This window comes from Salmo salar, chromosome 21 (genome assembly GCF_965601325.2).
Source record: "Salmo salar chromosome 21, fSalSal1, whole genome shotgun sequence".
NCBI lineage: Eukaryota > Metazoa > Chordata > Actinopteri > Salmoniformes > Salmonidae > Salmo > Salmo salar.
Window position 1 is genome coordinate 50,991,591 of NC_138311.1, and position 22,980 is coordinate 51,014,570.

Below are 22,980 nucleotides of genomic sequence, written 5' to 3' on the forward strand. Positions count from 1 at the left end.
TTGAAATGATAGTCTAGACGGAATCATCAATGAGAGCATTGTGAGGGTGATTAACTATTTTACTTGATATGCAAGGGACTTACTTAACTTGGATTGGCAGTGAAGTTGGCATGCCATTCCTTACAGTCATTATTACAGTTGCAATTTCTCAATGTAATACCCATGGCTATAAGATTCTAATTGTATGGTTATTAACTAATAATAATAATAATAATAATAATAATACATTTAATTTGTATAGCGCTATATCTACTCTTACCATTACCATTATCAAGGGTGATCATTCTTCCAGTATAGCTACACGTAGAAAGGAAAACAGCCTGATAAGAAGTGAACACAGTGACCTGTGTTTTCACAGGGATGTGTTTAACATTCTGTCTGTTCCACAGGCAGTCCATCTTGCCCAAGCCAGTTTCCAGTTAGAGGCCTTTGGCTCCAGATTTGTATTGGACCTAACGTTAAACAAGTAAGAGCTTTTTATCTACCTTAAACCTCACTGTTCTTACTCAATACAGTTTGGACAGCAGGCGGATATGTTAGCTTATGAAATAGGCATGGGGATTTACTAACAGTGATGAATATGGGAATTTGGGTGTTGCCCTGCTCTTGGTTTTTCATGTTTTACAGCAGAGAGGTCTTTTTATATGAACTTAAGGAGTCATTTTCTGAGCAGTCTTCCATTTTGAACCAGTGTGTGGAACACATCCAACTACAGCTTCTGTTGTCCAGGTCATGGTTACAACAGTAGACACATTATGGCTGACAGGCTAGCTGACAGCTTCTGTTGTCCAGGTCATGGTTACAACAGTAGACACATTATGCATGGCTGACAGGCTATACTCATTGATACGGAGAACACCATATTGGGCTGAGTGGGACATCTTTAAATCAAAAGTGACAGGCCCCATGATTCCTGGGAGTTCTATGTGATTTTTTCACTTGTAATTAGGTGTATTAAAGGAAGATACCTAATCAGTTGTACAACTGAATGTATTCAACTGAAATGTGTCTTCCACATTTAACCCAACCCCTCTGAATCAGAGAGATGCGGAGGGCTGCCTTAATCAACATCCACCACGCCCAAGGAACAGTGGGTTAACTGCCTTGCACAGGGGCAGAACGACAGATTTTTACCTTGTCAGCTCGGGGATTCGATCAAGCAACCTTTCAGTTACTGGCCCAACTCTCCTTATCCGCCAGGCTACCTGCCGCCTCATGTGAATGATTCATGCAGGGCCTCACGTAGATAATGGGGTATGCTATGGCAATTGAACAGGTCATCTTGAGAGAGAGAGACTGCCTGTTTGTCTCATCACTGGTAGACTCCATATTGTGACCACCATCAGCCTTCTCAGCACTGTCACATGATCAACATTAGCTACTATGACCGTGAACATACATTATGGTGTGGGCTGACTATAACAAGCTAAATGAACACTTATAGAATGAGCATGGCAAATGCATTGTCTTTTCAAGTGAATAGAGGAATGGGGAAGCATGGAGACTCATGGTAGACATCGACTACTGAAGGTGGCGTGGTCTGATGACCATGTGAAGGTGGTGTGGTCTGATGACCATGTGAAGGTGGTGTGGTCTGATGACCATGTGAAGGATGGCAGTAGAGATGGGGGAAGTGGTCATATGGACCAATGCTGTCAGAGGAAGAGGGTTGATGTTCCTGATTGCCAGGGGCCAGATGTTGGCACTCTGTTTGGGGACGTTTGACCATGGGTCCACTATGCCTTAATCACTGTCAGAGGGAGTAGGGATTGTGGTAGTTTATAGCCATGTAATCTAGAACCATGTAGCTTGGTGTATAGATTAGCACCTGGCCCTCCCACACACACACACACACACACACACACACACACACACACACACACACACACACACACACACACACACACAGTAAACTACAGCATGAAGCATGTTGCGACATGAGGGGTTGGTGTCCTGTCCCTGACCTGAGAACTTAACCATCTCCGGTCCTCACAACACAAACTAGTTTTGCTGTTACTCTCAGTCCCAACACTCACAATTGCACAACAGGCTTTGAATAATAGGGTTTATGCAAGAACACAAGTTGTTTTTTTAATCAGATGATAATTAGACAACGACCTGGGCGGCGGGGCAGCAGGTAGCCTAGCTGTTAAGAGCGTTGGGCCAGTAACCAAAAGGTCGCTGGTTCGGATCCCTGAGCCGACTAGTTAAAAAAAAATCTGTTGATGTGCCCTTGAGCAAGGCACTTAACTCTAATTGCTCCTGTAAGTCGCTCTGGATAAGAACGTCTGCTAAATGACTACCTACGTCGATCTGCAGAAGTGAAGAGAAGCTGTGCTTTGTGACCAGATTCTATGTTGTTCTTCATTGTTTGTGAGTGAGCTTACTTTGGCGCATGTTTTTTGTTGTCTGTGTCTATGGGTAGGATGAATTGTGTTCACTGTTGTAGCTGCGACAGTGCTGATCTAAATATAGATAGGTCTGCAACCCTCCAATGGGCACAACTTCTACCCCCTGCTCACTGCTACCTGTCACTATTGCACCTGGAGAACATATTTTCAGCATAATGGAGTTTGTTATTCTTAAAGGGATAGTGGTTTCTTTCCCTGTAAGCATTTGTCGCACAAATCCCATTCAAGTCATGCTACTGATATATTAGCATTTTTGGTGCATGACGTTGAGCTTCACAGTCAATTTTAGATACTTTCGGATGATGTGGACATGATCCATGAAAAATGTCTTTCTGCACATAATTTCATTTAAAGTACTCCAAAGTATTTTTCCATCATTCTTTATGTCATTGATCTTGGCTTCATAATACAGTTTATTCTTCATTTTGTTGAGTTTAATCACATCATTTCTCAATTTGAAGTAAGATGTGCAGCCAGACTTATTAGGCACCTCTTTTCCTCCAACTCTTTCAACCATACAGTTTTTCAATTCCTCATCAATCCATGGAGCCTCAACAGTTCTAATAGTCAGTTTCATAACAGGTGCATGTTTATCAATAATTGGAAGAAGGAATTTCATAAATTCATAAAGTGCAGCATCTGGATGATCCTCATTAATCACATCAGACCAACAAATATTTTTTACATCATCCACTTAACAGTCACAGCAAAATATTTTGTATGATCTCTTATACACTATTTTAGTCCCAGCTGTTTGAACTTTGGCTTTCCCGGATATAGCCACTATATTGTGATCCAGCTTTAGAACAAAGTTCTACAGTATTAGTAAAAATGTGATCGATACATGTGGATGATCTTGTTCCTGTAGTGATTGTAAACACCCTGGTAGATTGATTAATAACCTGAACCAGATTACAGGCACTGGTTACAGTGAGAAGCTTCCTCTTGAGCAGACAGCTTGATGAAAACCAGTCAACATTCAACTCCCCAAGAAAGTAGACCTCTCTGTTAACATAGCATACATTTTCAAGCATTTCACAAATATAATTTAGAGACTGACTGTTCGCACTTGGTGGCCTATAGAAACATCCCCAAAAAAAGGCTTTAGATGTGCCAAATGAACCTGCAACCACAACACTTCAATAACACTTGACATAAGATCTTCTCTAAGCATTACAGGGATATGGCTCTGAATATATATAGCAACACTTCCCCCATAAGCATTTCTGTCTCTTCTATAGATGTTATATCCTTTTTTTGCTACTGCTGTATCATCAAATTAATTATTTAAGTGAGTCTCAGAAATTGCTAATATATTAATGTTATCTGATGCTAGCAAGTAATTGATTTCATGAACCTTATTTCTAAGGCTACATATATTAATATGGGCTATTTTCAGCCCTTTCCTGGGGGGCTTATCAGAGATAGACATAACACTAAAAAGAGCAAACAAAGCAAGAGACAAAAATATACATTCAGCAGTCCATTAATCAATGTGTGTGTGTGTGTGTGTGTGTGTGTGTGTGTGTGTGTGTGTGTGTGTGTGTGTGTGTGTGTGTGTGTGTGTGTGTGTGTGTGTGTGTGTGTGTGTGTGTGTGTGTGTTCGCTGCGGGGTTGAAGATACGAACCCATAGGCTTGGCTCTCTCATCCCCTCCAGGCTTCTAGGAGGGAGGGTGGACAATGAGCCTGTCATATCGGATGTAAGCCATGTCCCCACACGCTCTGGCAGCTTTCATGGCTGGGATCAGTTCTTTCCTCTTCTGACGCACAGCTTCAGGATAGTCCTCGTTAAGGAAGTTATACAGTGCCTTGCAAAAGTATTCACCCCCTTGGTGTTTTTCATATTTTGTTGCATTACAACTTGTAATTTAAATGGATTTGTATTTTGATTTCATGTAATGGACATACACAAAATAGTCCAAATTGGTGAAGTGAAAGGACATTTTTTTTTACTTGTTTCAAGAAATTCCCCAAAATAAAAAACAGAAATGTGGTGCATGCATATGTATTCACCCCCTTTGCTATGAATCCCCTAAATAAGATCTGGTGTAACCAATTACCTTCAGAAGTCACATAATTAGTTAAATAAAGTCCACCTGTGTGCAATCTAAGTGTCACATGATCTGTCACATGATCTCAGTATATATACACATGTTCTGAAAGGCTCCAGAGTCTGCAACACCACTAAGCAAGGGGCACCACCAAGCAAGCGGCACCATGAAGACCAAGGAGCTCTCCAAACAGGTCACAGGTCACCACTAAGCAAGTTGTGGAGTAGTACATATCAGGGTTGGGTTATAAAAAATATCAGAGACTTAGAACATCCCACGGAGCACCATTAAATCCATTATAATTTTTTTTTAAGAATATGGCACCACAACAAACCTGCCAAGAGAGGGCCACCCACCAAAACTCACGGACCAGGCAAGGAGGGCATTAATCAGAGAAGCAACAAAGAGACCAAAGATAACCCTGAAGGAGCTGCAAAGCTCCACAGCGGAGATTGGAGTATCTGTCCATATTACTACTTTAAGCCGTACACTCCACAGACCTGGGCTTTATGGAAGAGTGGCCAGAAAAAAGCCAGTGCTTAGAGAAAAAAATAAGCAAACACGTTTAGTGTTTACATTTACATTTAAGTCATTTAGCAGACGCTCTTATCCAGAGCGACTTACAAATTGGTGCATTCACCTTATAATATCCAGTGGAACAACCACTTTACAATGGTGCATCTAAATCTTTTAAGGGGGGGTTAGAAGTATTACTTTATCCTATCCCAGGTATTCCTTAAAGAGGTGGGGTTTCAGGTGTCTCCGGAAGGTGGTGATTGACTCCGCTGTCTTGGCGTCGTGAGGGAGCTTGTTCCACCATTGGGGTGCCAGAGCAGCGAACAGTTTTGACTGGGCTGAGCGGGAACTGTGCTTCCTCAGAGGTAGTGAGGCGAGCAGGCCAGAGGTGGATGAACGCAGTGCCCTTGTTTGGGTGTAGGGCCTGATCAGAGCCTGAAGGTACGGTGGTGCCGTTCCCCTCACAGCTCCATAGGCAAGCACCATGGTCTTGTAGCGGATGCGAGCTTCGACTGGAAGCCAGTGGAGAGAGCGGAGGAGCGGGGTGACGTGAGAGAACTTGGGAAGGTTGAACACCAGATGGGCTGCGGCGTTCTGTATGAGTTGTAGGGGTTTAATGGCACAAGCAGGGAGCCCAGCCAACAACGAGTTGCAGTAATCCAGACGGGAGATGACAAGTGCCTGGATTAGGACCTGCGCCGCTTCCTGTGTGAGGCAGGGTCGTACTCTGCGAATGTTGTAGAGCATGAACCTACAGGATCGGGTCACCGCCTTGATGTTAGTGGAGAACGACAGGGTGTTGTCCAGGGTCACGCCGAGGCTCTTAGCACTCTGGGAGGAGGACACAAGGGAGTTGTCAACCGTGATGGCGAGATCATGGAACGGGCAGTCCTTCCCCGGGAGGAAGAGCAGCTCCGTCTTGCCGAGGTTCAGCTTGAGGTGGTGATCCGTCATCCACACTGATATGTCTGCCAGACATGCAGAGATGCGATTCGCCACCTGGTTGTCAGAAGGGGGAAAGGAGAAGATTAATTGTGTGTGTGTCATCTGCATAGCAATGATATGAGAGACCATGTGAGGATATGACAGAGCCAAGTGACTTGGTGTATAGCGAGAATAGGAGAGGGCCTAGAACAGAGCCCTGGGGGACACCAGTGGTGAGAGCACGTGGTGCGGAGACAGATTCTCGCCACGCCACCTGGTAGGAGCGACCTGTCAGGTAGGACGCAATCCAAGTGTGGGCCGCGCCGGAGATGCCCAGGTCGGAGAGGGTGGAGAGGAGGATCTGATGGTTCACAGTATCAAAGGCAGCAGATAGGTCTAGGAGGATGAGAGCAGAGGAGAGAGAGTTAGCTTTAGCAGTGCGGAGAGCCTCCGTGACACAGAGAAGAGCAGTCTCAGTTGAATGCCCAGTCTTGAAACCTGACTGATTAGGATCAAGAAGGTCATTCTGAGAGAGATAGCAAGAGAGCTGGCCAAGGACGGCACGTTCAAGAGTTTTGGAGAGAAAGGAAAGAAGGGATACTGGTCTGTAGTTGTTGACATCGGAGGGATCGAGTGTAGGTTTTTTCAGAAGGGGTGCAACTCTCGCTCTCTTGAAGACGGAAGGGACGTAGCCAGCGGTCAAGGATGAGTTGACGAGCGAGGTGAGGTAGGGGAGAAGGTCTCCGGAAATGGTCTGGAGAAGAGAGGAGGGGATAGGGTCAAGTGGGCAGGTTGTTGGGCGGCCGGCCGTCACAAGACACGAGATTTCATCTGGAGAGAGAGGGGAGAAAGAGGTCAAATCACAGGGTAGGGCAGTGTGAGCAGGACCAGCGGTGTCGTTTGACTTAGCAAACGAGGATCGGATGTCGTCAACCTTCTTTTCAAAATGGTTGACGAAGTCATCCGCAGAGAGGGAGGAGGGGGGGGGGGAGGGGGAGGAGGATTCAGGAGGGAGGAGAAGGTAGCAAAGAGCTTCCTAGGGTTAGAGGCAGATGCTTGGAGTTTAGAGTGGTAGAAAGTGGCTTTAGCAGCAGAGACAGAAGAGGAAAATGTAGAGAGGAGGGAGTGAAAGGATGCCAGGTCCGCAGGGAGGCGAGTTTTCCTCCATTTCCGCTCGGCTGCCCGGAGCCCTGTTCTGTGAGCTCGCAGTGAGTCGTCGAGCCACGGAGCAGGAGGGGAGGACCGAGCCGGCCTGGAGGATAGGGGACAGAGGAAATCAAAGGATGCAGAGAGGGAGGAGAGGAGGGTTGAGGAGGCAGAATCAGGAGATATGTTGGAGAAGGTTTGAGCAGAGGGAAGAGATGATAGGATGGAAGAGGAGAGAGTAGCGGGAGAGAGAGAGCGAAGGTTGGGACGGCGCAATACCATCCGAGTAGGGGCAGAGTGAGAAGTGTTGGATGAGAGCGAGAGGGAAAAGGATACAAGGTAGTGGTCAGAGACATGGAGGGGAGTTGCAATGAGATTAGTGGAAGAACAGCATCTAGTAAAGATGAGGTCAAGCGTATTGCCTGCCTTGTGAGTAGGGGGGGAAGGTGAGAGGGTGAGGTCAAAAGAGGAGAGGAGTGGAAAGAAGGAGGCAGAGAGGAATGAGTCAAAGGTAGACGTGGGGAGGTTAAAGTCACCCAGAACTGTGAGAGGTGAGCCATCCTCAGGAAAGGAACTTATCAAGGCGTCAAGCTCATTGATGAACTCTCCCAGGGAACCTGGAGGGCGATAAATGATAAGGATGTTAAGCTTGAAAGGGCTGGTAACTGTGACAGCATGGAATTCAAATGAGGAGATAGACAGATGGGTCAGGGGAGAAAGAGAGAATGTCCACTTGGGAGCGGCTACGCGGTGTGGAGCGTTTGTATGGCCTGTGCAGAGGGGAGAGAACAGGGATAGACAGACACATAGTAGACAAGCTACAGAAGAGGCTACGCTAATGCAAAGGAGATTGGAATGACAAGTGGACTACACGTCTCGAATGTTCAGAAAGTTAAGCTTACGTTGCAAAAATCTTATTGACTAAAATGACGAAAATGATACAGTACTGCTGGCTGGTGGAGTAGGCTAGCTAGCAGTGGCTGCGTTGTTGACTTTGAACGTGTAGCTGGCTAGGTAACCTCGATAGTTTCAGTACTACCCCTTGTCATGATACAAAGCAACTTTGTAGCTAGCTAGCTAACATAACACTAATCAAGACGTCCTTGTAATGTATTTAGTTTCTACAATGCTGCTCGTCGGTAATAGTTGGCTGGGTTAGGAAAAATGGCGTCGCAGGGGACGGAAATAGCTGGCTAGCTGACCTCAATGGCTGGCTAGCTAACCTCGGTAATTACTAGACTACACAATTATCAAGCTATGACAAAGACAACTAAGTAGCTAGCTAGCTAACACTGTTCGCCAAAAGGCGTGTGGGAGACTCCCCAAACATATGGAAGAAGGGACTCTGGTCAGATATGACTAAAATTGAGCTTTTTGGCCATCAAGGAAAACACTATGTCTGGTGCAAACCCAACACCTCCCATCACCCCGAGAACACCATCTCCACAGTGAAGCATGGTGGTGGCAGCATCATGCTGTGGGGATGTTTTTAATCGGCAGGGACTGGGAAACTGGTCAGAATTGAAGAAACGATGTATGGCGCTAAATACAGGGAAATTCCTGGAACGAAACCTGTTTCAGTCTTCTAGAGATTTGAGACTGGGACGGAGGTTTACCTTCCAGCAGGACAATGACCCTAAGAATACTGCTAAAGCAATAGTCGAGTGGTTTAAGGGGAAACATTTAAGTGTCTTGGAATGGCCTAGTCAAAGCCCAGACCTCAATCCAATTGAGAATCTGTGGAATGACTTAGAGATTGCTATACACCAGTGGAACCCATCCAACTTGAAGGAGCTGGAGCAGTTTTGCCTTGAAGAATGGGCTAAAATCCCAGTGGCTAGATGTGCCAAGCTTATAGAGACATACCCCAAAATACTTGCAGCTGTAATTGCTGCAAAAGGTGGCTCTACAAAGTATTGACTTTGGGGGGGGGGGGGGGTGAATAGTTATGCACGCTCAAGATTTCTGTTTTTTGTCTTATTTCTTGTTTGTTTCACAGTAAAAAATATTTTGCATCTTCAAAGTGGTAGGCACGTTGTGTAATAGCTTGATATGGAGCTAGCTAGCAGCTAGGCTAGCTGCAACCCTAAATAGCTCCTCAGACCAACCCTTGATCAGCAGGAGTCACTAGAACACAATGAGCCAAGTAAAGCCCCCCCAGCTTTACGACACTGGGCCAATTGTGCGCCGCCCTATGGGACTCCCAGTCACAGCCCATTGTGACACAGCCTGGAATCAAACCTGGCTACTGTAGTGAGACCTCAAGCACTGTGATGCAGTGCCTTAGACCACTGCACCACTTGGGAGGCTTTCAATACTGTGATTTTATTGCGATTCGATGTTCAATACATATTGCTGACTATGTCTGCTGCAGAGGGACAAGAGAGAGCCATGAGAAAAACAAATTTTGTCCAGACAAGGAAATAAAAGTGCTGAAAACAAATTGGCTCCCTATTTGCACTGAACAAAAATATAAACACAACATTAAACAATTTCAAAGATTTTACTGAGTTACAGTTCATATAAGGAAATCAGTCAATTGAAATAAATTCATTAGGCCCTAATCTATGGATTTCACATGACTGGGAATACAGATATGCATCTGCTGGTCACATATACCTTAAAAAATGTAGGGGTGTGAATCAGAAAACCAGTCAGTATCTGGTGTGACCACTATTTGCCTCATGCAGCGCGACACATCTCCTTCACTTAGAGTTGATCAGGCTGTTGATTGTGGCCTGTAGAATGTTGTCCCACTCCTCTTCAATGGCTGTGCGAAGTTGATGGATATTGGCGGGAACTGGAACATGCTGAGCATCCAAAACTTGCTCAATGGGTGACATGTTCAATGGGTGACATTTTCAGCTTCCAGGAATTGTGTACAGATCCTTGCGACATGGGGCTGTGCATTATCATGCTGAAACATGAGGTGATGGTGGCGGATGAATGGCACGACAATAGGCCTCAGGATCTCATCATAGTATCTCTGTGCATTCAAATTGCCATTGATAAAATGCAATCGTGTTCGTTGTCCATAGCTTATGCCTGCCCATACCATAACCCCACCGTCACCATGGGACACTCTGTTCACAACGTTGACATCAGAAAACCGTTCGCCCACACAACGCCATCTGCCCGGTACAGTTGAAACCGGGATTCATCCGTGAAGAGCACACTTCTCCAGGGTGCCAGTGGCCATCGAAGGTGAGCATTTTCCCAATTAAGTTGGTTACGACGGCGAACTGAAGTCAGGTCAAGACCCTGGTGAGGACGACGAGCACACGGATGAGCTTCCCTGAGACGGTTTCTGACAGTTTGTGCAGAAATTCTTCGGTTGTGCAAAAACACAGTTTCATCAGCTGTCCATGTGGCTGGTCTCAGACGATCCTGCAAGTTAAGAAGCCAGATGTTGAGGTCATAGGCTGGCATGGTTACATGTGGTTGAGGCCGGTTGGGCGTACTGCCAAATTTTCTAAAATGACGTTGGAGGCAGCTTATGGTAAAGAAATAAGCATTACATTCTCTGGCAACAGCTCTGGTGGACTTTCCTGCAGTCAGCATGTCATTTGCACGCTCCCTCAAAATTTGAGACATCTGTGGCATTGTGTTCTGTGACAAAACTGCGCATTTTCTAGTGGCCTTTTATTGTCCCCAGTACAAACTATGAAGGAAAAATTCAGTGTGGTTCCAGCCTACTAGCACAAAAATAATGTTGCGATATTGTCAAAACTATACAACATATCGTCAAAAATACTATCCCGATATGTAACTTTATCGATGTTTCCTTCCATCACTTGAAAACATTTATAGAAAGTTTGGTTTAAATCAAAAGGGATGCTGTTAAAAAGTAATTGAATTCAAATGGATTTATCCAATATAGTTTTCATAGAACCCCTATATGCAGATGGTTTAATGTATTGTAGATTGAGTATTTATTGGGCTCATAATACCTCTGTTTTAATAAGCATTGATCTGGGACTGCTTCACTCATTCAGTGTGTCTGGATCTTGGATACAGAACAGTATGTCTTGTCCTCCCTCTCCCATAGCATCACTATTCAATTCTGAGCAGAGCTGATTATTTCCATGTGTCAGAGACATAGCAATGACAGCATCGCGTGTCAGTGAATTTGGGCTGGAACTGGTCCGGCGCCAGGCCCCAGAACCTCCTGCAGTTGCTGGTCTCCCCCTCTCTTCTAACACTGCATTGTCAGTCTCCTGTGGACTCAAAGACCTCAGGGAAGGACTCCCTCCTCTTTAGCCACACACACATAAACACTCGTGCACACTGACTGCACATTGCATTGCACTGCGACATGTACTTCCTCCGGCCTCCCTTCTCCACAAACTCCACTCACTCACTTACACACACACACACACACACACACACACACACACACACACACACACACCACACACACACACACATCTTTGCATTCCACTGATCCAGCCCACCAGACTCTGCAATGCTGCACTCCCCCCCCCCTCTTTCTCTCTCTCTCTCTCTCACTTTCTCTCCATCTCTCTCTCTCTCCCTCTCTCTCTCTCTCTCACTTTCTCTCCATCTCTCTCTCTCGTTCTCTCTCTCTCTCTCACTTTCTCTCCATCTCTCTCTCTCTTTCTCTCTCTCGCTCTCTCTCTTTCTCTTTCTCTCTCTCTCGCTCTCTCTCTCTCTCCCTGTCTCATCCATCAAGCTAAAAATAGCCCTTCACTGGTGCTTTGACACTCTCTCTCTCCATCCCTTTCTCTCTCTCTCTCTCTCTCTCTCTCCCTTTCCCTCTGCTCTCTCTCTCTCTCCCTTTCCCTCTGCTCTCTCTCGCTCTCTCTCCCTTTCCCTCTGCTCTCTCTCTCTCTCTCTCTCTCTTTCTCTCTCTCTCTCTCTCTACACCTAACTGTGTACAGGACTTCCTGCCCACTCGCTGAGCATCACTCAAAACATGTCAGACACACACACATTTTGAAAGACATTGCTTAATCTTTTGTTTCTTACTTATCTGCAGCAAAAGGTGCTGTATGTCCGGGGGTGGGAGGGAGTGTTCAATTAGATCTACAAGGTTACCTTGAAAAGTGCCGTTGTGGCAGAAATGGCAGTCTCTTGAAGTCAGTGGTCAGCTAACATATTGACTGTGTGTAACTGTGTGGTGTGGCATGGCTTGCTGAGTCAGACGGTGGGAACAGCCTGGAGGACAGTGGGGCTCAAGGTGAACCAAAGGCCTCAAACAATCATGTATCATGTCATGCTTCATTGACACCATGTTGAAAGGGGATATGTTTTGCTGGGTTACTTATATCAATATCATGCCAGTCGCTGATGTTCTTTCTATGTTTTTTTGCTTGTCATGGATTTTATTTCTGATCAATGCATTTGTGAAATAGTGAAGCATTGTTTTAGATATTTTCTTGCTTTAAATGTTTTTCAAAGGTTAGAATAGATTTGACATTGTTTTGAACTCCAACGAGCACTTCACTTGTTGGCTCTGTACATGACAGCTTTGTGATGGATTCTGGATCCCATTTTGTACGCTGGCTGTCACCACTGGATCCCATTTTGTACGCTGGCTGTCACCACTGGATCCCATTTTGTACGCTGGCTGTCACCACTGTGTGTTGACTGACTTTCAAACGGTTTCAGAGCATGTACCTTACTGTGTTATACCTACAGTATCATTCTTATAAGGTATTATTGGTACAGTCTTTACCACCTGCAGCTCCACAAAAAGGATCTGATGCATCTAACCTGCTGATGCAGCATCTTACCTGCTGATGCAGCATCTAACCCGCTGATGCAACATCTAACCTGCTGATGCAGCATCTAACCCGCTGATGCAACATCTAACCCGCTGATGCAGCATCTCTTCCGCTGATGCAGCATCTAACCCGCTGATGCAGCATCTTACCTGCTGATGCAACATCTAACCCGCTGATGCAACATCTTACCTGCTGATGCAGCATCTAACCCGCTGATGCAACATCTAACCCGCTGATGCAGCATCTCTTCTGCTGATGCAGCATCTAACCCGCTGATGCAGCATCTTACCTGCTGATGCAACATCTAACCCGCTGATGCAGCATCTTACCTGCTGATGCAACATCTAACCTGCTGATGCAGCATCTAACCCGCTGATGCAACATCTAACCCGCTGATGCAGCATCTCTTCCGCTGATGCAGCATCTAACCCGCTGATGCAGCATCTTACCTGCTGATGCAACATCTAACCCGCTGATGCAGCATCTTACCTGCTGATGCAACATCTAACCCGCTGATGCAGCATCTTACCCGCTGATGCAACATCTAACCTGCTGATGCAGCATCTTACCTGCTGATGCAACATCTAACCCGCTGATGCAGCATCTAACCTGCTGATGCAGCATCTAACCTGCTGATGCAACATCTAACCCGCTGATGCAGCATCTAACCCGCTGATGCAGCATCTAACCCGCTGATGCAGCATCTAACCCGCTGATGCAGCATCTTACCTGCTGATGCAACATCTAACCCGCTGATGCAGCATCTAACCTGCTGATGCAGCATCTTACCTGCTGATGCAACATCTTACCTGCTGATGCAGCATCTAATCCGCTGATGCAGCATCTTACCTGCTGATGCAGCATCTTACCCGTTGATGCAGCATCTAACCCGCTGATGCAGCATCTAACCCGCTGATGCAGCATCTTACCTACTGATGCAGCATCTTACCTGCTGATGCAGCATCTTACCTGCTGATGCAGCATTTTACCTGCTGATGCAGCATTTTACCCGCTGATGCAGCATCTTACATACTGATGCAGCATCTTACATACTGATGCAGCATCTTACCTACTGATGCAGCATCTTGCATACTGATGCAGCATCTTACCCACTGATGCAGCATCTTACCCGCTGGTGCAGCATCTTGCCTGCAGATGCAGCATCTTACCTGCTGATGCAGCATCTTGCATACTGATGCAGCATCTTACCTGCTATGCAGCATCTTACCTGCTGATGCAGCATCTTACATACTGATGCAGCATCTTGCATACTGATGCAGCATCTTACCTGCTGATGCAGCATCTTACCTGCTGATGCAGCATCTTGCATACTGATGCAGCATCTTACCCGCTGATGCAGCATCTTACCTGCTGATGCAGCATCTTACCTGCTGATGCAGCATCTTGCATACTGATGCAGCATCTTACCTGCTGATGCAGCATCTTACCTGCTGATGCAGCATCTTGCATACTGATGCAGCATCTTACCCACTGATGCAGCATCTTACCCGCTGATGCAGCATCTTACCTGCAGATGCAGCATCTTACCTGCTGATGCAGCATCTTGCATACTGATGCAGCATCTTACCCGCTGATGCAGCATCTTACCTGCTGATGCAGCATCTTGCTTACTGATGCAGCATCTTACCCGCTGATGCAGCATCTTACCCGCTGATGCAGCATCTTACCTGCTGATGCAGCATATTACATTCTGATGCAGAATCTTACCTAGTCTTCCTATAGCTGCACAGAATGCAACGTTTATGCTACCTTTAACTGTGAGATGATGTGGGTGGGTGTATTTAGGTTGACTTGGGTGTATTTGACTGTTGGGTTTGAATAAGATTACCTAAGGTTTGTGATGATTGTTGAATGTTGTTCATGAAAGCCACAAGGAAAACTGAGTCACGGTTCTAGATCAGACCACAGCCAGACGGTTAGGGCTGCAGGTCATCACAACAGATACTAACCCATGTACCCTTCTCTTTCTACTTCCCAGTGACTTGTTGTCGTCGGATTATGTGGAGATCCACTATGAGGAGGGTAAACCTGTTCTATCAAAGGTAACATCTCCAGGCAGAAAACACTCTGTTTGGGTACCTGTTTTCATTTACCTTTTTTCAGGCGGAGCCTAATTGGTTCCCAGTGGAAGATACAGGGCCTACAGCTGGTAAAGGATGGATTGGTTTGTTTTACGGTGGCTGATTAGGGCCAATCAAAGTACAAGTGGATAGTTAAAGTAATATGTAGCAAAACGCTTAAAGACTTGTCAGTTGTACCATGTCGACAGGACCTCTGCAGTTCACAGACATTCAAATAAATAATATGGCCGTTGGCCACGTATAGTACAGAGAGGTACTTTTATATTTCTACTGTGATATTATTTATCCACTTGGTCTTGATCTGTCCTAATACAGCTCTTATTGATTACCATTACCTAACTTCATCAAATACAGTATGTGGTGCCAGTTTGCATCATCAGTTCAAATCTGATTCGTCCTGATGTTCAAATATGATTCATCCTGATGTTCAAAATCTGATTCATCCTGATGTTCAAATATGATTCATCCTGATGTTCAAAATATGATTCATCCTGATGTTCAAATCTGATTCATCCTGATGTTCAAATATGATTCATCCTGATGTTCAAATCTGATTCATCCTGATGTTCAAATCTGATTCATCCTGATGTTCAAATCTGATTCATCCTGATGTTCATATCTGATTCATCCTGATGTTCAAATATGATTCATTCTGATGTTCAAATATGATTCATCCTGATGTTCATATCTGATTCATCCTGATGTTCAAATATGATTCATTCTGATGTTCAAATATGATTCATTCTGATGTTCATATCTGATTCATCCTGATGTTCAAATATGATTCATCCTGATGTTGTGTAAGTGTTGTTTCTGTTTTAATGATGAAGAAAGAGAGTGAGGGAGAGCTAGGGGAGAGAGAGACGGGAGAAAGAGAGAGGGAGGGAGGGATAGATGGGGGAGAGGAAGGATGGATGGTCGAGAAAGAGAGAGAGAGAGGGATGGTGGAGAGAGAGCGAGAGCCAGAGAGAGAGAAAGGGAGAGAGAAAAAGAACTGCTGATGGGCTGAGGGGCTGAGGGGCTGATGTCTAAGGGCTGAGGGACTGAGGAGCTGATGTCTGAGGGACTGAAGGGCTGATGAGCTGACGGGCTGAGGGGCAGATGGGCTGATGGGTTTAGGGGCTGAGGGCTAGGCTGAGGGGCTGTGGGCTGGGCTGAGGGGCTCAGGGGCTGAGGGCTGGGCACAGTGGAGCTAGCTGACTCAGCATGGCTCCACTCCGCTCCCCTGCAGCCTCCTGCCTCTCCTGCAACCCAGATCACGTGACAGGGAAGGGAGAGACTGGCGCTCTGCAGTAGCTATGCAGCGTGGGATGGTGGGAGAGAGAGAGAGAGAGAGAAGAGAGAGTGAGAGAGAGAGAGACAGAGAGAGAGACAGAGAGAGAGAGACAGAGAGAAAGAGAGAGAGAGAGAGAGAGAGAGAGTGAGAGAGAAAGACAGAGAGAGAGAGAGAGAGAGAGAGAGACAGAGAGAGAGACAGAGAGAGAGAGAGAGAGAGAGAGAGAGAGAGAGATGAACCATTGAGGTATGAAGAGAACAGTCTAGTTTGAGGCCCACAAACACAACCCACACTCCAGAAATGTATTATTTCTAAATGTGGGCTGATTGCGTAAACCAGGCTGCAGAAGATGTACTGTATTGGAGAAAAGTATAGTCCTCCCAACTGAATTAACAGTATTACAACACAGTTGCAATATTGCAGCAAATACACAAAGGTACTTAATCTGAAGTATATTCCAGATTGTATAGATGGATTAGTATGTGTAGGTGTTCTAATCATCATGCCCCCCTGTTCTCCACAGTAGGTTGCTGTGATGTGAAGTGTTGTTTAAGTGTTGTTTCAGTGTTGTTTCAGTGTTGTTTCTGTGTTCCCTCAGGGTGGTGAGCACTGTTACTACCACGGCCAGGTGAGGGGGAAAGATGATTCCCACGTGGCCTTGTCTACCTGCAATGGGCTGCAGTAAGTGAAGGAACAGCAGCAGTTTTATATATGATAATCCGTGCCTGGAATATGTGTGGAGATTCATCTGTGCTCTCTACAGCTGCTATTGACTCAGTATTGACTGTCTTCTCTCTTCTCTTTGCCTCTCGTTCCCCCTGTCTTCTCTCTTCACTTTGCCTCTCGTTCCCCCTGTCTTCTCTCTTCACTTTGCCTCTCGTTCCCCCTGTCTTCTCTCTTCACTTTGCCTCTCGTTCCCCCTGTCCTCTCTCTTCACTTTGCCTCTCGTTCCCCCTGTCTTCTCTTTGCCTCTCGTTCCACCTGTCTTCTCTTTGCCTCTCGTTCCACCTGCCTTTGCCTGACAGCGGAATGTTTGACGATGGACTCTATCTCTATATAATGGAGCCTTTGCAACAGACTCACACAATTGTAAGTTCTTCCTTCCATTTATGTTTTTAACAATCTTTGCTACACAAATAACATTGTTCTACATCTACTTGTGCTACTGCTAGGATCGCTTTTGCCACTTTTAACCTTACTAAAGCCTCCTTTTACCGTTACTAAAGCCTCCTTTTACCGTTACTAAAGCCTCCTTTTACTGTTACTAAAGCCTCCTTTTAACATTACTAAAGCCTCCTTTTACCATTACTAAAGCCTCCTTTTAACATTACTAAAGCCTCCTTTTAACCTTACTAAAGCCTCCTTTTACCATTACTAAAGCCTCCTTTTAACATTACTAAAGCCTCCTTTTAACCTTACTAAAGCCTCCTTTTACCGTTACTAAAGCCTCCTTTTACCGTTACTAAAGCCTCGTTTTAACATTACTAAAGCCTCCTTTTACCATTACTAAAGCCTCCTTTTACCGTTACTAAAGCCTCCTTTTACCGTTACTAAAGCCTCCTTTTACCATTACTAAAGCCTCCTTTTACCATTACTAAAGCCTCCTTTTACTGTTACTAAAGCCTCCTTTTACCGTTACTAAAGCCTCCTTTTACTGTTACTAAAGCCTCCTTTTACTGTTACTAAAGCCTCCTTTTACTGTTACTAAAGCCTCCTTTTACCATTACTAAAGCCTCCTTTTACTGTTACTAAATGCCTACTTTTAACCTTACTAAAGCCTCCTTTTACTGTTACTAAAGCCTCCTTTTACCATTACTAAAGCCTCCTTTTACTGTTACTAAAGCCTCCTTTTACCGTTACTAAAGCCTCCTTTTACCATTACTAAAGCCTCCTTTTACCGTTACTAAAGCCTCCTTTTACCATTACTAAAGCCTCCTTTTACTGTTACTAAATGCCTACTTTTAACATTACTAAAGCCTCCTTTTACTGTTACTAAAGCCTCCTTTTACCATTACTAAAGCCTCCTTTTAACCTTACTAAAGCCTCCTTTTACCGTTACTAAAGCCTCCTTTTACCATTACTAAAGCCTCCTTTTACTGTTACTAAAGCCTCCTTTTAACCTTACTAAAGCCTCCTTTTAACCTTACTAAAGCCTCCTTTTACCGTTACTAAAGCCTCCTTTTACCATTACTAAAGCCTCCTTTTAACCTTACTAAAGCCTCCTTTTACCGTTACTAAATGCCTACTTTTACCATTACTAAAGCCTCCTTTTAACCTTACTAAAGCCTCCTTTTACCGTTACTAAAGCCTCCTTTTACCGTTACTAAAGCCTCCTTTTACCGTTACTAAAGCCTCCTTTTAACATTACTAAAGCCTCCTTTTACCATTACTAAAGCCTCCTTTTACCATTACTAAAGCCTCCTTTTACCATTACTAAAGCCTCCTTTTACTGTTACTAAAGCCTCCTTTTACTGTTACTAAAGCCTCCTTTTACCATTACTAAAGCCTCCTTTTACCGTTACTAAAGCCTCCTTTTACTGTTACTAAAGCCTCCTTTTACCGTTACTAAAGCCTCCTTTTACCATTACTAAAGCCTCCTTTTACCGTTACTAAAGCCTCCTTTTACCATTACTAAAGCCTCCTTTTACTGTTACTAAATGCCTACTTTTAACATTACTAAAGCCTCCTTTTACTGTTACTAAAGCCTCCTTTTACCATTACTAAAGCCTCCTTTTAACCTTACTAAAGCCTCCTTTTACCGTTACTAAAGCCTCCTTTTACCATTACTAAAGCCTCCTTTTACTGTTACTAAAGCCTCCTTTTAACCTTACTAAAGCCTCCTTTTACCGTTACTAAAGCCTCCTTTTACCATTACTAAAGCCTCCTTTTACCGTTACTAAATGCCTACTTTTACCATTACTAAAGCCTCCTTTTAACCTTACTAAAGCCTCCTTTTACCGTTACTAAAGCCTCCTTTTACCGTTACTAAAGCCTCCTTTTACCGTTACTAAAGCCTCCTTTTAACATTACTAAAGCCTCCTTTTACCATTACTAAAGCCTCCTTTTACCATTACTAAAGCCTCCTTTTACCATTACTAAAGCCTCCTTTTACTGTTACTAAAGCCTCCTTTTACCATTACTAAAGCCTCCTTTTACCGTTACTAAAGCCTCCTTTTACCATTACTAAAGCCTCCTTTTACCATTACTAAAGCCTCCTTTTACCATTACTAAAGCCTCCTTTTACTGTTACTAAAGCCTCCTTTTACCATTACTAAAGCCTCCTTTTACCGTTACTAAAGCCTCCTTTTAACCTTACTAAAGCCTCCTTTTACCGTTACTAAAGCCTCCTTTTACCATTACTAAAGCCTCCTTTTACCGTTACTAAAGCCTCCTTTTACCGTTACTAAAGCCTCCTTTTACCATTACTAAAGCCTCCTTTTACTGTTACTAAAGCCTCCTTTTACCGTTACTAAAGCCTCCTTTTAACATTACTAAAGCCTCCTTTTACCGTTACTAAAGCCTCCTTTTAACCTTACTAAAGCCTCCTTTTACCGTTACTAAAGCCTCCTTTTACCGTTACTAAAGCCTCCTTTTAACATTACTAAAGCCTCCTTTTACCATTACTAAAGCCTCCTTTTACCGTTACTAAAGCCTCCTTTTACCGTTACTAAAGCCTCCTTTTACTGTTACTAAAGCCTCCTTTTACCATTACTAAAGCCTCCTTTTACCGTTACTAAAGCCTCCTTTTACCATTACTAAAGCCTCCTTTTACCATTACTAAAGCCTCCTTTTACCATTACTAAAGCCTCCTTTTACTGTTACTAAAGCCTCCTTTTACCATTACTAAAGCCTCCTTTTACCGTTACTAAAGCCTCCTTTTAACCTTACTAAAGCCTCCTTTTACCGTTACTAAAGCCTCCTTTTACCATTACTAAAGCCTCCTTTTACCGTTACTAAAGCCTCCTTTTACCGTTACTAAAGTCTCCTTTTACCATTACTAAAGCCTCCTTTTACTGTTACTAAAGCCTCCTTTTACCGTTACTAAAGCCTCCTTTTAACATTACTAAAGCCTCCTTTTACCGTTACTAAAGCCTCCTTTTAACCTTACTAAAGCCTCCTTTTACCATTACTAAAGCCTCCTTTTACCATTACTAAAGCCTCCTTTTACCATTATTAAAGCCTCCTTTTTACTGTAAAGGCACATTAGGTTATCTAGTGAAAGTTGACATACTTCATTGTCAAGGGCAATCTTGTTTTTGAAGGAAGTCCATGGTGTACTATAATGAAGGACATATGATAATATCAATCAATCAAATGTATTTATAAAGCCCTTCTTACATCAGCTGATGTCACAAAGTGCTGTACAGAAACCCAGCCTAAAACCACCAAACAGCAAGCAGTGGAGATGTAGAAAGCACAGTGGCTAGAAAACAAAAGTGCTGTATGTATAGAAACGGTTTTACCACACTAATCTCTCATTGATCTTTTTCTAAAGTCACATAAGCCCAGAACACTATATCCCATTCATGATGATAATGGAAAGGACAGTGATAATGGAAATGATCATTATAATGGAATTATAATGATAATGGAAAGGATAATGATGGTGGAAATTATAACGATAATGGAATGATAATGACACTGGAAAGGATAATAATAATGGCAAGGACAGTGATAATGGAAATTATCATTATAATGGGAATATTAATGATAATGGAATGATCATGGAAAGGATCATGGTAATGGGAAGGATAATAATAATGTAATGATAATGTTTTTAGCGTAGTCACGTATTCCATTTTTAAATATTGATTGATGTTGACTCTGTAGTTGTGAAAACCTGATCGTGTCCCTTGTTATGCAGTTGAATGGGAATACCCTCCGATACCCTCTTCCCTGTTCCCTCCACCCTCATCACACCCCTGTTGACGGCCTGTTGATGGTTTCTCCCTCACAGGATACAGCCGCACGGCCCCACTCACTGCGCAGGACGCCCAGCCTCCAGTGGAACAGTGACTCAGAGGAACTGGGTAAGGTGTTCTGCATCTGACTGCCATCTTGGATCTTGCATAACCTCCACCCACCCTCCACCACTTTACATCAACACTCTCATGGCCTGTCTACCTGGCCTTCCGGAACCTCTCCTACTACCGCTGACATTAGATTCCCCTCACCTGGGTCAAGTACATAATGTCAAATACTTTCAAATACCTGTGTTGCGCTTGATTTGGTTTGCCCAGTAGAGTGGAAGGTAAATGAACTTAATGCATACCTCAACTTAATACTTTAGTGTATTTGACGCAGGTTGGGACTGTTGACACATAACCACAGAACCCAGCATGGCATCGGTATCCTGCCATAGACCTCAGTGTGTTTCTCTACCTTTATTATTGTGTTTCTGTGTTCCCCTGTTTCTCTAGTGAAGGACGAGCGGCTGCTTTCGGAGCTGGACGACATGGCCTGGCTGAAGCGTAGGAAAAAGCGGGCTGTAAGTCTGTGACCTCATCAGTCCCTTAAAGGGATTTTGTAAAACACTCCACCTACTCTGTCCCTAACCCTACTGTGACCCTACTGTAACCCTGCTGTAACCCTAACCCTACTGTAACCATACCCTAACTCTAACCCTACCTTAACCCTACCCTAACCCTACCCTGACTCTACTGTAAACCTACTGTAACCCTACTGTAACCCTAACCCTACTGTACCCCTACTGTAACCCTAACCCTACTGTAACCCTACTGTAACCCTAAGCCTACTGTAACACTAACCTTACTGTAACCCTACTGTAACCCTACGGTAACCCTACTGTAACACTAATCCTACTGTAACCCTACTGTATCCCTAACCCTACGGTAACCCTACTGTAACACTAATCCTACTGTAACCCTAACCCTACTGTAACACTAACCTTACTGTAACCCTACTGTAACCCTACGGTAACCCTAACCCTACTGTAAACCTACGGTAACCCTAACCCTACTGTAAACCTACTGCAACCCTAACCCTACTGTAAACCTACTGTAACCCTACTGTGACCCTACTATAATCATAACCCTACTGTAACCCTAACCCTACTGTAACCCTACTGTGACCCTACTATAATCATAACCCTACTGTAACCCTAACCCTACTGTAACCATACTGTAACCCTAACCCTACTGTAACACTAATCCTACTGTAACCCTAACTCTACTGTAACCCTACTGTATCCCTAACCCTACTGTAACACTAACCTTACTGTAACCCTACTGTAACCCTAACCCTACTGTAACCCAACTGTAACACTACTGTAAACCTACTGTAAACCTGCTGTAACCCTAACCCTACTGTAAACCTACTGTAACCGTACTGTAACACTAACCCTACTATAACCCTACTGTAACCCTAACCCTACTGTAATCCTAACCCTACTGTAAACCTACTGTAACCCTACTGTGACCCTACTATAATCATAACCCTACTGTAACCCTAACCATACTGTAACCATACTGTAACCCTAACCCTACTGTAACCCTAACCCTACTGTAAACCTACTGTAACCCTACTGTGACCCTACTATAATCATAACCCTACTGTAACCCTAACCATACTGTAACCATACTGTAACCCTAAACATACTGTAACACTAATCCTACTGTAACCCTAACCCTACTGTAACCCTACTGTATCCCTAACCTTACTGTAACACTAACCTTACTGTAACCCTACTGTAACCCTACGGTAACCCTAACCTTACTGTAAACCTACGGTAACCCTAACTCTACTGTAAACCTACTGTAACCCTAACCCTACTGTAACCCAACTGT

At 44.2% G+C, this 22,980-nt stretch overlaps 1 protein-coding gene across 4 annotated transcripts in view; it reads left to right on the forward strand.

Annotated features, from left to right (window-relative positions):
• Positions 1–22,980, forward strand: part of LOC106582460 (disintegrin and metalloproteinase domain-containing protein 23) — a 53,404-nt gene that overhangs the window by 2,147 nt on the left and 28,277 nt on the right. For all 4 annotated transcript variants that reach the window (XR_006761235.2, XR_006761236.2, XM_014165597.3 and 1 more), the window contains exons 3-8: positions 390–466; positions 14,796–14,859; positions 16,773–16,855; positions 17,200–17,263; positions 21,132–21,204; positions 21,595–21,662. Coding sequence is in view for 2 of the 4 variants with exons in the window: in XM_014165597.3 (XP_014021072.3) it covers positions 390–466; positions 14,796–14,859; positions 16,773–16,855; positions 17,200–17,263; positions 21,132–21,204; positions 21,595–21,662 (429 nt within the window). In the remaining 2 variants the exon portion in view is untranslated. The remainder of the gene's footprint in view (positions 1–389; positions 467–14,795; positions 14,860–16,772; positions 16,856–17,199; positions 17,264–21,131; positions 21,205–21,594; positions 21,663–22,980) is intronic.